This window comes from Nesoenas mayeri, assembly GCF_963082525.1.
Source record: "Nesoenas mayeri genome assembly, chromosome: 1".
NCBI lineage: Eukaryota > Metazoa > Chordata > Aves > Columbiformes > Columbidae > Nesoenas > Nesoenas mayeri.
In genome coordinates, this window is record NC_137541.1 from 39,013,905 (window position 1) to 39,035,430 (window position 21,526).

Sequence of the window (21,526 nt, forward strand, 5' to 3'; positions counted from 1 at the left end):
CAGGGACCGGGGAGCCGCCCTGCGGGCGCCGGAGAAGAAGACGGGTGCCCGGCCTGTCCCCGCGGGCCCCGGGGACCGCGCCCTTGGAGACCCCGCCCCCTGGAGACCCCGCCCCTCACAGCCCCGCGGCCCCACCCCCGGAGGCCCCGCCCCTGGGCTGGTGGCGGGTGGCGGCGGCGGCGGCGGCAGCAGCAGGAGCAGCCGGAGCGGCCGCCCCCATGTCGGGCCCGCGGGGCGCCCTGCAAGCCTGGTGCCGCCAGCAGTGCGAGGGGTACCCCGGCGTGGAGATCCGCGACCTCAGCGCCTCCTTCCGCGACGGCCTGGCCTTCTGCGCCATCCTCCACCGGCACCGGCCCGACCTCCTGTGAGTGCAGCGGCCGCGCAGGCCGCGCGGCACCGGCCTCGCCTCGCCCGCCGCGCCGCGCCGGGCCGGGCGGGGCTGCCGCGGGACCCGGCTGCAGCCCGCGGTCGCTGGGGGCAGGAAGAGGAGAAGGGAGGACCCGGAGGTTTGGGGCGCGGGGAGCACCGGGAGCCCCGTTTCTGGAGGCGCTGAGCTATCCATGCCCCTTTGCCCCTGTCTGGGACGATGCGGGGTGGGTGGGGGCTCGCAGGGAGCTGGGGGAGATGGAGGCACCGTAGGAAATGGCTCTGGGCCGGCTAGCGGGGAGGGACAGGGTCTCCTTGTGTGTCGATGTCGAGGTTTCGAGGGCAGAAAGCAGGGCAGTGGCTCCATCGCCTCCCGAAGTAATTGGGTACCGAGATGAAGGATGCTGTGTTTCACTGAGTGACCTTCTTACCGCGGCTGGGAAACCCGTCAGGGTCAGCAAATGTCATGGGAGTGAAGGCTGAGGAGAACGCGGAGGTGGGCCAGGTCTGGCCTCAAGCCAGTGTGCTGCTGTACACCTCCTGGGAGCAGTGGCGGCCAGGGAGGCGGCATGGCGCTGGCCACTTCGCATGGGGCTGTTCTGCCTCTGCCAGAGATGGGCATTCCCATTTCCCAAGGACCAGAGCTCTGCCCAGCGCAGGGATGTTCCCCTCCAAAACATGCAGAGCCGTAGACCAGGTTGCTTCTTCCATTTGCTTCCAGCTAGTTTTCTGTGGGTGCTGCAGTGAAAGCAGGAGGTAGAAAATCCCAGCACGGATACCGAGGCCTGCTGGCCTCCCCCAGTGAGGGGCTTGGAGTTGAGTTTCCTCTGTCCACCTCCCTTTCGCAAGGTGGCTCTGGGGGGGTAATATGGGTTTGAACAGGCAGTGAGTTTGGGATTGCTTGGGGGCACGGTGTCAAGCTGGAGAAACTGGCCGAGCTGCTGGAAGGAATCTGCCCCAACCTGCCACTGTAACCCTGCGTGCCCCGGCACTGCTGGGAACACGCCTCCTGTCTGCTCTAATCTTTGGTGGCCCTTGCAATGCAAGTAGGCTTTGCCCCACCTTGCCATGGCTTCCTCACCTGTCAGCAAAGCCCAGCAGTGCATCTCCTGTCACATTCTGCTCCGGGCCTTGTGGTTCTTCCTCTGAGGTTCCCTGAATTGACCAAATCCTCTTTTAGGAGCTGGTCTTGGGACAGCCTTTTGTCACAACAGGACAAAAAAGCCATCTCTGGCAAACAGAGGGTTGATAGTGACATTGCTGTGGAGCTGCGGTGCCCGTGAAGAGGGCAAAACAGGCTCATGTTCTTAGAAGCAGAAGCAGAACAGGTAGGTTAGAAACCAAATTGCTGCCTGATGTGTATCAGATGGCTGCCACAAAACCCTCTAGTGTGGTGTATGGGAACCACTAAGAGCAGAGATGTATGGTGGCTTTACATTGCTCTGGATCTTGATGGAGCTCAGTGGTCTTGTGCCCCAGCAGCTCCTGGGTGGTATGGCTCACTCTGACCAGCTAGGACAGAACCTCAGAAAATGCTCTGCGTTGCAAGGCTGCTGGAGAGGAAGAAACAAATTAAGGACAGGAACACTTGCAATTACTGTGTTTCTGATGTTTGTTTTTCTTTTTTTCCCGTGTGAGTGGCACAGTGACTGGGAACTGAAAAGCAGAGGTTCAGCAAAAGCTTACAATAAATACACTAAAACCAACTGATGCTTTCCCATTAGCCATGTTTACCATCCCATTAAGCAGGAGCCACTGCTCTTAAGTTGTCAGTGAGCTTAAATCTGTTCCTGGCAGATGTCCTAACTAAATGCTTCACAGGTCCTCTGCACGAGCTGTGTTGGAGAGACAAAGCTCAGGGCCTTACAAGGACATGGCATGTTGTAGAAGGATTTTCAGAAAGTAGTCAGGAGAGTAGCATAATTTCATCTGATTCCAGCTTCTTCAGCCTGTCCCGATTTGGAAGTGGGAAGATTGGATCAGAGGCAGCAAATCTCCTGACGGTGGAGGAAAAGTAGTTGCCCTTCTTTTCTTCTAAAGTGCTTTTAGTCAGCCTGGTAATGGGACTTGGCAGGGATTTGCGAGTACGTTTGTGACCTCTCATGGTCCTCCTTTGTGCAGGGCTCTCCTGGCCTGTGTGAGACAGCCACGCTGCTCCCCGAAGGCTGACGTTCCTCTGTAGCAGCTGCTTCCCCATGTCTGCTGGCTTCCCCTTGGGCTGCAGAGGGGAGGAATGAGCACATTCCTACAAGAGCTGAGCTGGAACTCTCTCGTTTACCTGTGCCACACAGCTCCGCTGGCACGCTGATCCTCCGGGCCTTCTTCTCCAGCTGTGGAGGCTGTTGGTCTGTCTCGGTTGTCTGACCCTACCTGGGCACCCCCCTGTTGCCCTGCTGTCCTGGTAGGTGACACACTGAGGAATAGGCTGTTGTGAAAGGAAGGAGAGGCCATACGCATAAGTGAGGCTGAGGGCAGTTTGCCGCATGACCTCTGTTTTGAATACAGTCCCCTTGGGATGTCCCCCCCCGCCTCCATGGTGAGAATGAGTTTGACACCCCTGGTTTACTGAATCCACCCAAAGGTGTTTTCACGGACAGGCTGCATGGCTGTGGGACTTCTGTGTTTAACTGTGAACCAAAAAGTCCCTGGCTCTGGCTCCACTGCTGCACACACCTCGCTTGATTTCGCTGCCTCACTCTCCCGATCCGAAAAGTGGGAAGCCTGGATTTAGCCTCTGACTGCACTACTGGCTGTGTGATCTTGGGGTGAGACATTTAATCTCTTCTTTTCCCTTGTCAGTTAATCTAGAAGCATCCAGGCCAACTTGACAGTGGACTGTGGGAATTAATCAGTTTGTTTGCTCAGTTCTCTAGAAATCTAAAGCATGAAATTAGCGTTTACAAGACATTTGCCACAGCTTAGTGAAGCAAAAAGCATCTTTCAGCGTCCCAAGCTGTGCAGCCTCCCTGGAGCTCAGGGGAGGTTCTTGGCATATGGGGATGAGAGTAAGAGAGCATGGCACATGCCTTTTGAGTGCCAAGAGAGAGACGAAGGCTTGAAGAAAACAGGAGATGAGAGCCGTGTGTTTGAATCTCTGTTTTGTGTCCCTGGAGCCCTGGGTTCAGTTACAAGGCAGGATCACAAATCTCATTTGTTCCTTCTCATGTACTGCCTGCATTTCCCTGATGAGACCTGGAAAGCTGAAGGGCTTATTATGCAGCACTGCCATTAAAGGGCTCATGATTTATATTTGAGGAATCCAGGAATTTGCTCTGGTTTTAGCTGTACAGCACACCCTTCCCCCTTGCCTGGATCTGCTGTGCACCCTGGCAGCTGCCCTAAACCCTGGAGTGCTTAGTGGCTCTGTATGTATCTAATTAGGTAAGCTCTTGGGATGTTGTTTGTGTGGAAATATTACTCCAGGATCTGCTACAATGCTGGGGTTTGCTGAGTCAAGACGGTTGTTCAGCTGGGATAGCCAGAGTCTCGCCCATTCTTACATCCAGTCCCTTGGCCTGGTGTGTTGTGAGTAGGGGAGCCTGAGCAGGGCTGGATGAAAGGCTGCTGAGATCAGGGCAAGGAAATAATGTGACATGTAGCTACATGTCACAGAACTGCGCGATGACAAGTTCTGGTCTTTCAGCAGAGAAGGCAGTTTGTGAGGAAGAAAAGGGTATTATCTGAGGTGACTGTCCCCTGTACCTGAGAGGCCATGCTTCTTGCACATTGGTACAGGGAACGTTCCCAGAGCCGTGGGGATGCTGTGTGACAGGGTGGCAAGTGGGAGTGCTCGTGTGGGGGGTGATGGAGACCATCAAGGTCCTGCTTGGCTTGTTTGGAGAGGGAGCTGAAAAATGCAATGAGAGGAACTGAATAAACTGTGGTCCCTGGGGCCTCACACTGATGGATTCAGCATCTCTGGTAAAAGCTGAGACTCTGCAGTCGTGTCTTAGTGGAAAAAATGTTTTATTCCCTTGCTGCTTGGTAGCTCCCTGGGTACCTCTTGAGCTTCACGTCCTCTCTGCTGGCGTCTGCTTTCCCAGGCAGAGTTGCCTTGGTTTACTAAAATGGCTTTGGTTTGCTGGGACAGAGTGGAATGGACATGATGTTTTGCCTGTCAAAAAAAACTCTCCCAGCCCAGGCCACCAAGGAGTATTTGAGCTTCCAGCTGCACCACTCCCATATCCTGAAAGTGAGGGCATTCAAAATGAAGGTCGTAAATGTTTAGAAGGCAGTTGATATATAACTTTGCTGTCATCGCTTCTCCTGTGTTCCCAAGCTGGTATTTTCTTTAAAAGGGAAAAAAAAAAAATACAGCAAGGTTAAAGGAGTTCTCTAAGAAAAAGGAAAAAAAAAAAGACTTGGGGTAAAAACATCTCTCAGTGGAAACTAGTCATAAATACAAAAAAAGCACTGATTTTCACATCGAAGCAAAGGCTGTGGCTGAAGCCTTTTCTCACCAGCATGTAGAGAGAGAAAAGGTGCTTTATTTTGAACAGGCTGAGTTCTGTGCATGTATTTGCTTTCAGGAAGATGCTTAATACAGAGCTGGATGTCTGGCCCATCTTCTGCATCTCTGCCGCATTCAATCCCACAGCAGCGAGCGGCTGCAGCTTCATATGTCGGGAAGGAAACTGCCCCGGCAGCCTCTTGCTTTTGAACGGAGGAAGTGTAATTTTATGGTGGTGCAGGCGGCTGGGAAAACCTTCCTGAGCCCATCGCAGACTTCCTCTGCCGCATCGGGACAGGCGAACAAGGGGCTTGGAGAAGGGGCCGGTTGCCCCGCCGTGCGGCACTGGGGCGGGTTGTGTCAGTGTTACAGGAAAAGGCAATAAAACCCAAGAGGGGACGGAGGAAGGGAGGCTCCCACAATCCCTCTCTGCAGCTGAGCATTCACCATCTCGCCCGATTCCTGCACATCACCTTTGGGGCGAGGAGGACATGCCCCCTCCTGATCTAAATTGTCTCTCTGGGTCAGTCTCCAAAGCTTTGGCACCTCTCTCTGGGCCATTGGGGTGGCTTCGCCTGACCCTAAACCTCTCTGAGCTGTGTCCTCCTCCATGAATCCAGCTCACAGGCACACCAAGCTGCTGTGTGAGGGTTTTTTTGGTGACGCAGCTGAGATGCTTGGCAGGAAGGGGCTGTAATCAGTTTAGCGTGATGCTGTTTTTACACATTATACCCACACACACATGCAAAAAGGCGTAACTAGCTGCTTCCTGTATTTGCCCCCCCTCTGCTGAAAACCTGAGGACCACTTTAACCCTCTGCTCCACTGATGAAGGCAGCTATCAGTGCCTGTGGCTGGGCTGGTTAGATCCCCCAAAGGGATCCTGGGGGACAAGTGAAATGATGCAGCATATTTGGGTTGGGAACTGCTGGGGTTCCTCTCTCTGCCCTGCCCACCTTGCATTCAGCAAGCTGCCTCGCCATAAAGCCTGCAGCCGAGGATGTTTTGCTGTGCACTGCGAGTGTTGGGGGTAAGCAAGGACAGAAGTGCAGTTTGAGACCTTCTCTGTCACTCCAGATCCTGGGGTGACCTCATATCCCTTGTGGTGGTGCAAGGGGGTTTGTCTAAGGACTCTCGTTGGAGGGAGAGATCTAATGCAAGCAGCTCTTTTGATGTGGAGGATCTGCTCTTGTGCTGGTGGCCTTGGAGGGGCAAGTTTGGGGTGATGTGAGCCCTTTGGTGCAGCAGTGTGTGGTGTTAATCAGAATGTGGCTCTGGTATTTCTGCAGCCTTTGACTTTGAGGGCAGAACAAGCAGGTAATGTGAGACAAGAATGTAACTTTAATTTCCTGGCCACCACCCATTTGGGACTTGCTTTCTTTTTTTAATTAGAATTTCCCTTGTTATTTTTTGTCCCTTTACAATGTGAATTCTGGTTTGCCAAGGTTTTTTTCTCTAGGGTCTCCTATGCTGAGTTATTGTAATGCTCCAGGAAGGCTGGCTGTCCTGAGGATGTGCATGTGGTGGCATTCAGGCACTCTTCCTCTGCATCTCATGTTGCTTTTTTGTCCTTTCTCATTTCAGAGACTTTGATTCCCTTTCCAAGGATGATGTCTATGAGAATAACCGCTTGGTAAGTCCCCATTATGCTGTACACAAAAGGAAGAAGGGTCATTAGAGTGACTCAATGGAGATCATGTAGTGTGGGAGGACTTCGTGACAGTGGTGAGTGGGTAAGAAAAATCTGCATTTGTAAGTAGCAGGCAGGAGCTTATCTGGAAACATAAGGGAATCTGAAGCATCAGCTTTCAGCCTGGACTGAAGAGAAGATTAGATGGTTATTGTGATAGTTGCCAAGACAATGTCTCAGGTGAAAATTAAAATGGTGCAACATCTTCTTGACCTCAGGTGTTCTAGACTGGCAGGCAATGGAAGCAGGAAGCTAGTTTTACTCCAGGCATAAGCAGAGAGGAAGGTTGTGTTGAACCTTAGCTGATCCACAATGTTCCCCTCCTGCTTGGGACAGCTGGAGCCAACAGCAGAAGCAGGCAGTGAAGGATGGGAAGATGGCCAACACCAGCAGTAGGACAGAGAAGAAATAACCTTGTTGTATTCCTGAGAGAAAGGCCAATTGCTGCAGGCTCGTATTAGTACATGGAGAGTCATGGCCCATCACCTTCCCAAGACGAGTTGGGCTAGGTCATTTGGGTTTTTGGGGTTAGGACTCTGCAGTGGGATCCTGCCCACATCCTTTCCTAGACCAGCTGGCGGCTCCCTTCAGAGCACTGGAACAGGCTGCCCAGGGAGGTTGTGGAGCCTGCTACTCTGGAGACATTCAAAACCCACCTGGACGCCTTCCTGTGTAACCTCATCTAGGTGTTCCTGCTCTGGCAGGGGGATTGGACTAGATGATCTTTCGAGGTCCCTTCCAGTCCCTAACATTCTGTGATTCTGTGATTTCTGCTTGCTGAGACACAGAAAAGTGGCTTGTGTGCGGCAGGCTCATTGCTGTTGAGCAGGGATGGCTCTGCTAACAGTGGGAAGGGACAACGTGGCACCTCAGAGCACAAAGGGATGGGCAGAGTCTCTGTTTCTGTGGGGTGAAAATTTTGGGTGGCCAGGACCAGTGCTCAGTAAAGCTGGTGTTTGGCTGCATCGCTGGAATTATTTGCCAACCCTTGGCCTTTCCTGGTGCCAGCTCTCTGCCAGGCTCTTGCATGAAGGCCCTGGTGTTGTGCCCTGTTTCACAGGTTGAAAAAACATTGTTTTTTTCCCAATGAAAACTGAGCCTTCCTGTCCCAATGCAGCAGCCAAATGCCAAAACCCCTGGGTGAGAGTTGCAGGGGCACAAACAGCTGAAATGACTTAAAGGAGGTGGCAGCTGCAGCAATTTGTTCCCTTGCTTCTGATGCCACCTTTCCCATCAAGCAGCATGTCTGGGAGCCTCTGTCCATCAGGGATACCACAGGTTTAATACTTAACCTTACCCAGGGCTATTCCAGCTTTATTTCCCTGCTATTTTTCAGAGAGCATCAGTTTTGTCTCCTTAATGCCTCTCTATACTGTTCTTGCAGGCCTTCGAATTGGCAGAGAGGGAGCTGGGCATCCCAGCTCTGCTAGATCCCAATGACATGGTCTCCATGAAAGTCCCCGACTGCCTCAGCATCATGACTTACGTGTCTCAGTATTACAACCATTTCAACAACCCCAGCCAAGGTAAGTGTCCTCCCATCCCTCTGGCTTCCAGTTTGCCCCCACTTGAGTACAGGAAACCCAGAGGTACCTCATCCTGTGGCAAATGGAAGCCGTGTGTGTTAGTGGGGAAGGGGAGAGGAGTAGTTAGTACCTGACTCTCCTGGATCTTATGGTGCCAGTGAGGAAGGCCTGGGTCAGATTGTGGAGCAGGGTGAGATTTCACAAGAGGTGGGGAGTGATTTAACAGCTCAGGTTTTGGAAAGAGGAACGCCTTGTTTCTCCTCCCTCCGTGCTGCATTCCTGCAGTGTGGGTTGAGCCACCCTGGTGCTCATCAAACCCCTTTGTGATCTGCTTTAACCCACTAACAAGGGAGAGAGCTAGATAGGCAGCCCGCCTGCCGCAGCTAATTTTTATCACATTGGTAAGTGTAAAGTGACTGGAGAGGGAGGAAGGGCGGTCAGGGTGGAGTCTCTCAAATCAGCTCATCTGTCCTTGCAACTGCAACCTGAGCTGAGTGCTGTTCTGAGACAGCTCTTCCAGGGCATCCCTCCTGGGTGGAGACTATTCCCTTCTCTAGCCACAACATCAGATAAATCTCTTCTACGTGCATATACTTCCTTAGGGATGGTGGCCTCCCAGCCAAGGACTTGTGGCAATCAGAGTGTGAGTGCCAGCCCTGATGGGCAGGAGATGCTTCGCAGACCTACTGGCAGCTCAGAAGCCCTGTTCCCCAGCGGGTCACAACAATAGGTCAGCAGCTGCCTGGGGTGCTCTGGGCTCTAAGCATTGCTGAGGGAGTTGGTTACGAGAAAGTCGAGCAGGATTTGATGTCTAAATCAAATCAGAGTGAGAGCTGGTGTCCCTGGGCCCCCAAAGGAGATCCACAGCAGGGCTAAGCTCTCCGGCAGCCTCTCTGACCCATTATTAGATTGTGTTTGTCTCTTCCCCCAGAAATAGTCACTGAAGTGTCAGGAGCAGCAAGTCCCATTCTGTGTCACAAGGCTGGATGATTTTATTTTTTTCCCCTCCCCTCCCCCAACATGGGTGGCGTGAGTCACCACTCCTCTCCGTGCCTGATCCTCCTTGCCTTCTGCCTCCAGCCAGAGTCCCTCCGCCTATGAAGCGCCCAGCTGCTGCCTCCTCTCCTCCTCTGCTGTCCCACAAGAAACCCGTGGCTGAGGTTGAGAGTCCCCCGGCACCGCAGGTACCTAATTTCATGATTCAAAGCTAGCCAGAGGCAGTGGTGCTCCCTGTGCTGCAGACAAGGAGATGGGAGAGAGCCCATCACAGTGGGATGGATCTGTGCAGAGAGCTAGCTGTGTGTTTTGGGGTAGGAGCAGTGTTTGGGATTTTGGTGCCTTGGAGGACCTAGCTGTGAGAGTGTTTTCTCTCCAGGAGTCTGCAGACTGAACTTTGTCCATGGCAGGCAAGAGGCTTGGGGGAGATTGGTACCAGATGGTTCCTTGAGCCATCCAGGGCACAAACACCCTCCTTCCTATGGGAGGATAACTCTGTAGGAGCAGGAATGTGGGGTTAGAAGAGCAGAAAAGATGCCTTTTTCTTTCTTGGCCCTTTATTTCAGGTTTTAGCAGATGTCTGGGATGGCACATTTTCCCTGCTGCTGTGGGGTTTAGAGGAGTCCCTTCCACAGAACTTCAGCCATGCCCCTAGATAGGGGAAAGGCACCTTTTGTAGTTTCCCCTTCTAATTTGGGAAGAGGCAGTCTGCCTGTGCCTGGATTTGGGGACAGCTGTTCTTTGCATTGTTAGACCCTGAGGTCAGCCCCTGAGCTGTGCTGTAAGCGCTCAGCGATGGATCTTGCATGGAGAGCAGCTGCTTTAGAGGAGCTGTGGGCTGGGGAGCAGCTCATGGCCCTCACCCCAAGCTCCCCGTCCTTTGTATCTCAGGACGATGCCCCCTCGGACCCGGTGGAGCGGTCCCAGCGCACCACGCTCAGCAGTACCTGTGCGGCCTGCCAGAAGCACGTCCATCTGGTCCAGCGCTACCTGGCTGATGGCAAGCTCTACCACCGCCAGTGCTTCCGGTACGTGCTGTCCAGGCCTGGTGGCACTGCTGCTCTCCCCCAGCAAGCTGGAGGTCTGCAGCCGGCTGCACCCACCTTCATCTGTCCGTGTCCTTGGGCAACGTGGAGCATCAACAACCGTGCCCAAAATTATGCTGAACAGAGTGTGTTTGCCTGTCAGGTTCCTGTCCCAGGGTCTGACTAGCCCCTTGTGTCGAGCCCCATGCTGCTTGCCTCCCCGACTCCCTGTCTCCCCTGCTCTCTTCTGCTTTTCCAGTTCACTGACTTGGGATCCCACCCCCTTGTTCTTCTCCCAGCCCCATAAACCAGGATGCTCTGCCTTTTTACCACCTGCCTACTCAGAACCCACAACACCACTTTCCAATGAGGTCTAAGCTAGGACATCATCCCACAGACCTCCTTCCACCCACACTCCACATCCTCAACTGGATATACAGGCTCCCACGCTGCCTGGGGTGGTGCTGAGCTCTCAGGGGAGCATGTGCAGAGCTGTGGGCTGTTACCAAACAGAGGAATGAGGGATTAGACATCAGCAGCGCTGTGGTTACTACCTGGGTACAAGTCCTTACCTGCAGCACCTGTGAAGTCATTTCACTTTGCTTTCCCTGCTCTGATGATGAAGAGATGAGATCTCTCCTGCGGGCCATAGGACAGGAGCTGGCAATTGGGCAGCTGGCGTCTGAGGATGGAAATGTTGAGCCACTGGGAAGATATGGGAGGCCTCACTCACCTGTATAAACAATTCCTGCCTAAGCCACCTGAGGATGTGTCATAGAAACAGCGTTGCAGGAAGGGAGTCGTGCTGGGAGCTGAGCTGGGGCCCATCAAGCTTCCCATCTGCAGCTGCGGCAAAAGCAGGAGCTTTGCAGGGTATAGGTGCAGCATTGCTCATGGCATAGGAATGTTTGCCTGGCACAGCTCATGGCCCTTCAGACTGGGCTGCAAAATCCCTGTAATTTTGTCCTGAGTGTTTTGCCCCCTTATGCTTTTCTTGTCTTTTTTTCCCCGCCCTGCTAATTCGTTAGTGCAGTTTGTTCTGTGGCAGCATTTTCTGTGAGCTGACAGAGGTGAAACCAAACTCTTTCTCCCCTCCTCATTTCATCATACCCCTTGTCTGTAGAGCCCCTGTGTCCCCATGCTTCTGCTCTACATTTCTAAGGAAATCCCTGTCAACTGAACACCTAGAGCAGAATTCCTCACCAAAATCATCTGCTCACAGTGTAGGGCAGCCAGCTGCTGTGAGTGCCAGGTATTCAGACAAGAAGAAACAAGCTTGGTTTTCATGGGAGTGCTTGATCAGCCCCTCGCCCTTGGCTCTCTCTCACATACGCTGTCCTCCTCCCTTCCCAGGTGGAAAAGGGCTGACTTGTTGCCAGAGCCGTGTGTTGCGCTTGCGCCTGGAGGGCTTCATTAGGGAAGATTCCAAGGTTCAGCTCAGAAAGAGTGGATGATCCAAGGAGATGTGGCAGACAGTGAAGGGAGGGGAAGCTTTTAGCCCGGTTTCAACAGGCAAGGCAGAGTGAGTGTAAGAACGTCCCTACTGCGTCATACTGTGCCAAATGCTGCAGCCCTGGTGGGGGCCATGGCCAGCACTAGCAAAGAGAATGTGAGACTGGGCTGGGCATGTTTGTTGCTGCTCCTGAGGATTCTACAAGCCCCCAGCATAGAGGTTTCCTGAGTCAGAAGTGGCATAATTTCAATTAATACTCAGTGAGTGGGGCTTTTTTGTTTTATTTTCTTTTTCTCGTACAAATGTGTCTGATGGTTCTTTAACCCACCTGGACCCTTGACCCCTGCAAGGCAGCCCATAGCCACCCTGTGCCCCTTCTGAACCAGCTGCTTCCTGATTCCAACTGATATTGATACTCCCTGTTTTGTGTCTCTGGTCAATCCTTCTCCCACTCCCAAGGCCACCCGTGATCTTGTGGCTCTCTCTCCTGTCCCTTACAAGCTGCATCTTTTCCAGGAAAACTGTAGTTTTCTACTTTTCCGGGTCTGGAAACCATGCTGTATCCCAATACCGATTGTTGCCCTTCCACATCTATTAAATCCTTTCTGAGCTGAAGGAGGAACCCAAACATGAGGATTATTTGCCTTATTAACTCCCCATGGGTTCACACAGTGGTGTGGTGACATTTCTCTGTTCCTCTCCTTTCCTGAATTACTTCCCCACAACAGCGCTACAATTTAGTAGTGGGGTGGGAACTAACTCCATGGCCCTGCAATGATCTCCCAGGTGTGCTGTCTTTCTTGAGGATGGCATCCCTCATCTCACAGGGCTCTCTTTTCTCATTGGCAGGTGTAAGGAGTGCTCCAGCACACTGCTCCCGGGGTCATACAAGCCTGGGTCGGAGGCAGGGACTTTTGTCTGCACGCAGCATCGGGGTAAATTGGCCATGAGTGGAAAAGCAGAGAGGAGGCCCAGCCCAGAGCGATGGTCACCAGAGCTCAGACCTGAAGCTGGGGCTAGCAGCATGGGTGAGGATGCCCTCCTCACGGGAGCGGAGGTGGGGAAGGATGATGATGACTCCCTGGAGAGCACGGCAGAGACCCGTATGCCTGCAGAGGAGCCAGCCAGCCCAGCGGAGAAGGACAGCGTGCCTAGCAAAGCAGAGACAGCAATGCCCCTTGCCCATGCAGGCAGCGGGGTGCCAGTCTCCCAGACTCCCCCCAGACCTCCCCTTCCCAGCAAGCCCACGGTGCTCACCCAGGACAAAGCCAGCTCACTGGACGGACGGCTCAGAGACACGCGGCCCACCCCTGCCCCAAGGAGGACCACCGATGTGTCAGCCCTATCCCCTCCAACCTCTCACCCTGTCCCCCGGCCCAGGTCCACTCTCCAGGGCGAGGGCAGCGAGTGTGCGCCTGGCATGATGAATGGTAAGAGAGCGCAGTGGTGGCAGGGTCACCCTCTGCCTCTGCAACAACCAAAGTGATCAGCTGCGGGTCAGATTAGTTTTGCTCCTCTGCAGCCTGATGCCTTTTTGCCTCTGAATAAATCTCAGGCTCTGACACCAACCCTTCGATTGGCAGCCATCCCCTTAGCAGGGAGAGCAGCGCCAGCTCCCTTGTATGTCTCTGGAGCTCTTGGGGGCGCTGCCAGCATGGAGGGAAGGTGACAGTGCTAGAGCAGTTCGTGGGAGTGGAGACAGAGGGGCAGGTCCGTCTTCCAGGTGCAGCTCCAGGGGTGAGGAGGGGATAAAAAGGCAAGGGGGATATTTGGGGTTGACCAACTGTGGGAAAAACACCATGAGGTCTTAAGGAGCCTCTTGCTGGGAGATGTCTAAAAGGTGTTTTGTTTTGATTTAACCTCTTTCTTCATGTCCTTTTGGTATTGTGACAGTCTGACCCTGTGTCTTTCTAGGTAGGGTACCTGAACCCAGCCCCCCTGTCCCAAAACCCCGAGGGAGACCCTGCTCCTCTGATCGGTATGTCCTTCTGTTTGCAGGTCACCTGCAAACCCTATAGTGAAGTGGGGCTGTGGGGATGGCTCAGCTGCGGTCTCCTCTCCCACCTCTATCAGCCCCTGCTCTTGGGAAGATGTAGCCTGTGATCAGGTCCCTCCCCTTACAGTTGCCAGTCCAGTGCAGTCAGGCTCACAGTGTTTGTCCGTATTTCCCAGGGTCTTTGCCTCTTAAGGTTTGTAAAGAGTTTAGGGGCTCCAGAAATGTGTTTCTGTGGCACGTGCAGGCTGCCAAGTGACTTCTGAAATGGCCCTACTTGTGGGTGCTGAGAAAGGGACACTTTTCTGCCTTGTGGAGGGTTTGTTGCAGGAAAGGTCCGGTGCAGCGACACTGGGAGCTCCTGGCTGCAACCTTTACACGTCCTGGGCTCTCACCCAGGAGCCCGCTGGCTCTGCTTCGTTCTTGCTCTTGGAACAGAGGTTGTACAAGCAACTGCATTTGCAACAGCCAAGGAGCGGGTGCGTGCAGCAAGTGATGGCCACTGTCCTGACGAGCAGTGATTCCCCGGGCCATGGTACAGGCTTGCCATGGAACGCTTGGACAATAAGGTGACAGGCAGCCCTCTGAAGGATAGGAAAGGAGCGTGACTGCAGAAGAGGACAGGTATCTGGTCTCCACTGCCCCTTTGCACACAGCCTGCGGAGCAGAGCTGGGGGTAGGAACAGTGTTGAGGAGGGAAGAACAGCTATGCCCATAAAGCTCAGCCTTTACCGCTGCTTCGTAGGTGGGGGCTGTAATATTCAGAAACCAAAATGCTGGACACAGCTGGGGAGTCAGGCAGGTTGTGCTTCCCTCAGGCTGAAGGTTTGCCTGCAGAGAACGAGAGACACTTTGTTTCTGGGGAAGACTAGAGCCACCCTTGGATGAGAAAGCTGCTTCTGCATGGGAGACATCCTGCTCGATCCGTCCTTTCCCCTGAGGGCTAGGTTCCCATCCTGTGCCTCACCCTCCAGGCTTGTCTCTGCTCCCTGCCACCTCTCTCTCTCTCTCTTTCTCTCTTCTCCCAGTGCTGGAGCTGCTGCAAGAGCCAAGGACCCACCGTGGATTGCCCTAGTTCAAACAGAGCCCAAGAAGAAGCCAGCTCCCCCTCCTCCCCCAGGCAGCGGCCATGAGCCTCTGAGCAGAACTTTAGAGGAGGAGAATGGGGAGGAGGCGGGGAAAGCCAGGAGTGAGGAAAATAAGTCTGATGCCACAGAGCCCAAGCCGTACAACCCATTTGAGGAGGAGGACGACGAGGAAGAGGAGAGTGCTGCTGCCCAAAAAAGCACACCTGAGCAGGAGCAGAGCGAGACTGCTGTCAAGCCTCTCCATCCCTGGTATGGCATCACTCCCAACAGCAGCCCAAAGGCGAAGAAGCGGCCAGCTCCACGAGCCCCTAGTGCTTCCCCACTAGGTGAGCTTTCCCCCCACCATTATCCCTCCCTTGCAACCCCCGTGCAGCCTCCTGGAGGCTCCCCCTTCCCAGGGCACCTCTGCATCACTCTGGCAGGCCAGGCCTTTACCCGGGGACTTCTGTTAGCCATGTCCTCTCTGCCCACTAGAGAACACCATTTGCAGGCAAGACCTTTTCTCTGGAGGGTCCCATCTGTCCTCTCTGAAGAGAGACAGACACTGGTTCCCTTTGCACTCGTGACCACCCCCAGTATGTACCACTCTCCCTTTCCCTCCTGGCTGCCCGTCACTTCCTCCCTGAGCTCTCCCTTTGCTTTGCAGCCCATCACCCCATCTCCAGGCTGTCACACTCTGAGCCATCATCTTCCACCCCATCACCAGCCCTCAGCCTTGAGAGCATCAACTCTGAGAGTTCAGCCAAGGTTCTTGGCGACGCCGATGAGGCCTCAGTGCCCAAAAGCTCCTCCGAGCCCACTGTCCACACGCCAACAGCCACCAAGACCTCTAGCACTGACACGCCACTGACCAGCATCTCCTCCAGCGAAAGCCCTGCTGCTCCAGCCAGCCTCTCCACCAACTCCTCCTTCTCCTCCTCCAGTGAGCTGGCCAGCTTCAGCGGGGAGGTGCAGCACAGCACCGCATACACCAGTAGGAGCATCTCCACTGGCAGCTTAAAGACCAGCCCAAACCGTCTGCCCCCCAAGCCTCCTGCTGGGGCTAGCCCTACACCCATCCTCTTGGCTTCAGATGGGGGTGCTGGGAGCCCTAAGACCCCCTCCTCGCCTAAACCACAGCTGAAGGTGAGATGGTGACCTTCCTGCCATCTGGATCAGGGAGCTTTTCTTTCCTGGCCATCCCTTGGTCACAGTGGGGATCACAAGTCCAGGCTTGCCCCTTAGGTTGATTTGGTGTGTGACCCCTGAAAGCAAACCTAGGGCATGTGCTCGTTATGTGGTGGCTCTGCTTGTGCCCTGCATGCCCCAGGTGCTAGCAAAGAGGCAGGGTGTTGTGTGCTCGAGGCAAACAGGAAGGGAACTGTGAAGGAAAATAGTTCAGCATGCTTGTTAGAGGCTGGGGAACTGATGCCAAAGAGGAGCATGGCTACTTTTTGCCCCATGGCTGCTGGTGGAGATGGGTGCTGTGTTCCTCCTCTGGAAGGGTGTGAGGCAGGACAAACCCTAGGGCTGCCCTCTGTGCTCAGTCCCAGCTGTCGGGATGCTACATCCCTTCCCTTTCCCAGACCCTCACATGTCTCCTCTTGTCTCCCAACTCCAGTCTTCCTGCAAAGAGAACCCCTTCAACCGGAAGCCATCGCCTGCCGCTTCCCCCTCTGCAAAGAAACCTCCCAAGGGTTCCAAGCCAGTGCGTCCTCCTGCACCAGGTCACGGCTTCCCACTGATCAAACGCAAGGTAAAAGGGCCCCTGAGATTAGAGGAGCAGAAGTCAGCTCTGTCCTCTCCCCCAGGGCCATAGGTGTACACATACGCCCTGCCAATGCATGTTTGGGCAGGGATTGCAGCAGTTGGCTGTGGCTGGGAAGGATGGTGTCCAGGCTAGACCCCACTGATGGCAGCACCATGGTCTTCCTTTGCTCCAGAGTGGGGATTTCAAATCCACCCTTAGGTGTTGTTCCCCTGCCCCCATTAGTGTTGACCAGCCTTAGGGTTATCCCTGGAAACTGGAGATTGGTGGTAATGAAAGTATCTGCCGTGTGGTTTGGCAGGTGCAGACAGATCAGTACATCCCCGAGGAAGACATCTATGGGGAGATGGATGCCATTGAGCACCAACTGGATGAGCTGGAGCACCGTGGGGTGGCCTTGGAGGAAAAACTTCGCAGTGCCGAGAATGGTATGTGGGCTGGGCTGTCTGTTGGTGTGGGGCAGGATGGACCCTAGAGCTGCCTTGTGTCCAGCCAGTGAGATTGCAGTGGTGACTTCCTCCCTGCTGATGCTGGGCTTGGAAGAGCACCAGGGGCTGTGCTGGGCTCCAAGAATGGTTGCAGCCATACCCTGGACATGGAGATGTGGAAAGAGGTGGGAGAAGAGACAAAGTCTCTTTGGGGCTGAGGAACAGGCTGAGGTCAGGTTGGCTGTAGCCCAGCATCCCTCTTCTGGCTTGGCAGAACCCATCCCGCCACAGGGTGTTGGGGTCCTACAGGGCTGGGGATGACTCTGAATTGTCCCTTTTCTTGGCAGACAGCCCTGAGGACAGCCTGCTGGTGGACTGGTTCAAACTCATCCATGAAAAGCACATGCTGGTGCGCCATGAATCGGAGCTCATCTACATGTAAGTGTGTGCTGGTGTGTGGGGAGGCACTAACGCTGTTCTGGGGAGCCCTGGCTCAGCCCTCCCAAAATTGTGCTTCCAGGGGAGAGCCTGACACAGCCTCCTTGCCTGGAAAAGGGAGGGAAGCAGGGCAAGCAGACAAATGTATCCAAACACACTCAGAACTGACCCGCTGCAAGTCACCAGAGCCCCTTCAGGACAGCCTTGAACAGCCAGGGCTGGCCCCTGCTGGTGCTTGGCTCCCTGACTCTTTGGCTATACAGGATAAGACCAATATCTCAGTGGTTCTTTCCAAGCTCACCCTTTGCTTTGAGGTGATATTCTGCCTCTCTGGAGCCTTGCAGTGGTTCCCAGCAGTGTCCCTTTCCCTGCAGCTTCAAGCAGCAGAACCTGGAGCAGCGGCAGTCAGATGTGGAGTATGAACTGCGTTGCCTCCTCAACAAGCCAGGTAAAGCATGGCTCCGGGTGCCGTTACCTCAATTTTTTAACGTGGGCATCATCTCTCCTCTGTCTAGGTGGGTCTCAAGTGAAGAGACAGATTTCTCCAGATCTTCTGGAGAAGGCTCCAGGGGGACCTGATTGTGGCCTTTCAGTACTTAAAAGGGGCCTATAAGAAAGATGGGGACAGACTTTTTAGCAGTGCCTATTATGACAGGGCAAGGGGTAATGGTTTTAAACTAAAGGAGGGGAGATTCAGGCTGGACATGAGGAAGAAATTTTTTCTAATGAGGGTGGTAAAACACTGTCATAGGTTGCCCAGAGAGGTGGAAGATGCCCCATCCCTGGAGACATTCAAGGCCAGGCTGGATGGGGCTCTGAGCAACCTGATGTAGTTGAAGATGTCCCTGCTCATTGCAGGGGGTTGGACTAGATGACCCTTGAGGGTTCCTTCCAACCCAAACTGTTCTTTGATTCTGTGATCTTTAGGGATGCCAGCACAATCAGCTGGCTTTAGAGCCATTGCATTGCATGCCCCAGCCTTGTGCAGGGACGTGCTCCTTTTGTCCCCATGGGATGTCACCTACAGGGCTCTCCCTGCAGAGCACCACTAGCCCAGCTTGCCCAGCAGCATGGGGATCATGCTAGGGATCTGAATTTCAGAGCTCTTTCAGCCATTTAATTGCCTGTACTTCCTTGGGGTTTGGCTGGGTAGAAAAGGATTGGACTGACGAGGACCGAGGGAGGGAGAAGGTGTTGATGCAGGAACTGGTGACCATCATTGAGCAGAGAAATGCCATCGTGAACTGCCTGGACGAGGACCGGCAGAGGTGAGTGAGGAGTGGGGTGGGCTGGGGGAAAGAGGAAAAGTGTATCTTGTCTGACTCAGCCCCATACGAGCAGTTTGTGGGGGTGTCCCAAGGTGTCCCTGTTGCTGACGTCTTTCCCAGGCTTCCTGATCCTTGTCTCTTTGAATGCCTTGTGTGGGAAAGACGAGGCAGTACATGCAGCACGTGGGATTTATCCTGCTGGTAGCAAACGCTCACAAGACAGTGATGGATCTGTCCCTCCATGGCTTATAAGTAGGAGGTTCTCTAGCCTTAAACAATACAACAGCTGTTTTAAGGGCTGAATTGCTGAGCTCTTTCCCATTCTTTCTTTCAGAGAAGAGGAGGAGGATAAAATGTTGGAAGCAATGATTAAAAGGAAAGGTAAGAAACAGTCAGGAAGATTTTTGGAGTGATGTTTTCACTGGTAACCCCAGCAAGGGGCAGCATGAGCCATTCATGAAATTGTGTGCAGAAGGAGAGAGTGGATCTATTCTGTGTAGATTCTGGAATCTTTCCCGTAAGGCTGTTAAAGTTTGGGGCACAGCTGTGCTGTGCATCCCTGCTACCACAGAAAGAACTGTGCATACTCTAGAGGGCTTTGATTCATGGTTCTCACCATTGTCAGGCTTGCATGTGTACAACCATCAGCGTCCTGCAGTAACCACCCCGCTTTGCACCCCCAGAATTTCACAAGGAGATGGAGACTGAGAACAAGAAGAAAGGCAAATTCAAGCCCATGAAGGTGCTTAAGTTGCTGGGCAACAAGCATGACTCCAAGAGCAAGTCACCCAAGGAGAAAAGCTAGAGCAGCAGAACATCAGCAGTGGAAGGGACGTGCTGCCTGACTGCCCTGGCCTCTCCACAGCTGGCTGAGATGCCTGCCAGGAAGGGGGGCTTGTCTCCCTCTGCTCCCGTCGCCTCTCCCCCGCTCCGCTCCCTCCCCAGGCACGGGAGCTGCCACCCTGGGGAGGCACCAGCCCTCTGCCTGGCATGGGCGAGTCCGACCAAAGCGCTCCCCTGCCCAAGGCTGCGGAGGAGCCTGACAGTCCCTTCTGGGCAGCCTTGCTGACGAGGCAGGGAGAAGATGGATTTGCTTTTTGGATACATTACCCCATTGAGTGTTCTTGCTATTAACTGAGAAGCAAGCCAAGGAGTTTGGTGTTTGTGGGAAAATTTGCACTAACTGCCCCCCTGTCCCTTCTCCTGATCTAACTGTGACAGTTCCATGTGCCTCTGACCTCTGCCAGGAGGGGACTGGGCCAGCCTGCCCCTCCTTGCCCACCCGCTCTTGTCCCCTTCCTGTCCCATTTTTAACTTCAGGAGAAAACTCTGGCATTAGAATCAGGATTCTTTGGGTTTTGCTGGCCTAAACTAAAAATATTAAGAAAATACTCCTGCATCACGAGGCTCTAGAGCCATAGCCAAAAAAATAACTGGTGCCCTATTTATTTTGAGCTGTCCTCTCCCTCAAGGGCCAGTGCTGGGTGGGCTCCGTTACAAGGCTGAGGGGACCCAAGGGGACAGCACACAGCTGCTAGGACGCAGCTCACACCCCCACTCAGGACATCTTGCCCCCCACTGCTGCTAAACACCCCTGACTCCGCTGCCTTCGGAGGGAGGAACATTCCTTTTCCAGGCAAGGGCAGAAAAGCTCAAGACTGACTCGGTGCCAGAGAGGGGCACAAGCCTCGCTCCAGTGCCACCTGTGAGCGGCTGGGGAGAGAGGCACGGTCACAACTGACCTCTACCCAGCTTCATCTGTGTATGCTTTTAAAGTGTGCAGGGTTTGGCTGGTTATTTTTTACACCTCCTTTACTAGATGAATTCAAACCCACCCTAAAACTTTTTAAAACCCTTATTTTATTTGTCATGTGTGCGTGCGTGTGTGTGCATTTGAGGAGGGAGTGGGGGGGCTGTGTTAGTCCAACCATCCCTTCTTCCTTCCATTTTTGTTTCCTGCCTTCTCCTCTGAGGCGAGGAGTTATTTATTGAATTGTTGGATCAGTCTGAATTAGAGTTTCATGGGTGTTTGGTTGGTCAGCTGTTCATCATGCCTTCTCATTAGCAAATTAGACATAACCAGCCCCGAGCAATCTGCTGCAGTTCCCTTCTCAAAACTCAACAGGCTTTAGCCAAAACACTCTCAGAGCAGTGCCTTGCAAGGTGGCTGGTGAAGCCTTCTGGAAAGGGATCCTCATTTCCCAAAATCTGAGGGACCCGAACCACTCCTCAATCCCAGTGTGGCCCCTGGGAGGTGGCAAGCTCAGCCCCATGCTGGTAACACCATCGCACTCTTGCCATACTCCAGCAGGCTGAGGAAGAGCAGTGGGAGGGGAGATCCCAAAGCACAACTCTTCTCCAAGGAGAAGCAAACCCGCTTTAGAGCCTGCTGTCACATCACTGTTGCCAAAGGCCATCGGGATTGCTGCAGCCTGACACCCTTTGGCCCCGTGCCCAGTGAGAACTCTGATTTGTAAATTATACTGTACTAACTCTGTGACTTCCATTCACCAGAAAAGAAATAAAAGAAACATCAGATCTAAAAACTGATTGCAGCTCAGGTTTCTAATTCTTTTCTGCATCTACACTGTCCCAGGGATAGGGCACTCTGCCTGGCTTTGGGGAGTGGCTGACGGAGTGGCTGAGTATTGTTAAGCAGCAGATAATGGAATCTTGAGGAAACTGGGAGGTGGACTTCATGCAGGAGTAGCAGGGCAGGCTTCAGCCTGCTGGAGGACAGAGGGTATGTATGAGGTGAGCAAACAGCCATTTCCAGGCTCTGTGGGAGACCGATGGCTGTTCTGCAGACCGTGTTTTCAGGAACCAAAAAAACCACAGCTAGCCCGCAGCAAAGAGCAGCGTGTGCTGGGCTGAAATCCCCTCTGCCGCCCCAGCGCAGCTGCTGCCGAGAAGTTTGCTGATGAAGACAATCATGCTGACCTGCAGCAATGCTGGAGACTCGCGTTTGCGCAAGGCTACGCGTCCACATCTTCCTCTCTTCCGTCTGCCAGCACAGCCATTCCCAGAGCCCTGGGGACAGAAGTGGGTCATAGATGGG

The 21,526-nt window shown here is 53.8% G+C and overlaps 1 protein-coding gene across 3 annotated transcripts; it reads left to right on the forward strand.

Moving 5' to 3' along the window:
• The first annotated feature begins 167 nt into the window (after window positions 1–167).
• Window positions 168–20,974, forward strand: MICALL1 (MICAL like 1). Of its 3 annotated transcripts, none has more exons than XM_080347071.1 (16): window positions 168–364; window positions 6,401–6,449; window positions 7,891–8,032; window positions 9,113–9,216; window positions 9,920–10,056; window positions 12,356–12,936; window positions 13,421–13,484; window positions 14,528–14,913; window positions 15,234–15,712; window positions 16,188–16,322; window positions 16,636–16,762; window positions 17,110–17,200; window positions 17,575–17,648; window positions 18,354–18,468; window positions 18,803–18,849; window positions 19,094–20,974. In XM_080347071.1, exons 1-16 carry the CDS (start codon window positions 219–221, stop codon window positions 19,174–19,176), a joined length of 2,760 nt encoding a protein of 919 aa, XP_080203197.1. In that variant the 5' UTR covers window positions 168–218; the 3' UTR covers window positions 19,177–20,974. The 3 variants fall into 3 exon arrangements, with proteins under 3 accessions (XP_080203197.1, XP_080203196.1, XP_080203198.1); XM_080347070.1 differs by having other exon boundaries at window positions 19,152–20,974; XM_080347072.1 differs by lacking the exons at window positions 168–364; window positions 6,401–6,449; window positions 7,891–8,032 and adding an exon at window positions 8,669–8,762 and having other exon boundaries at window positions 19,152–20,974.
• Window positions 20,975–21,526: the final 552 nt, after the last annotated feature.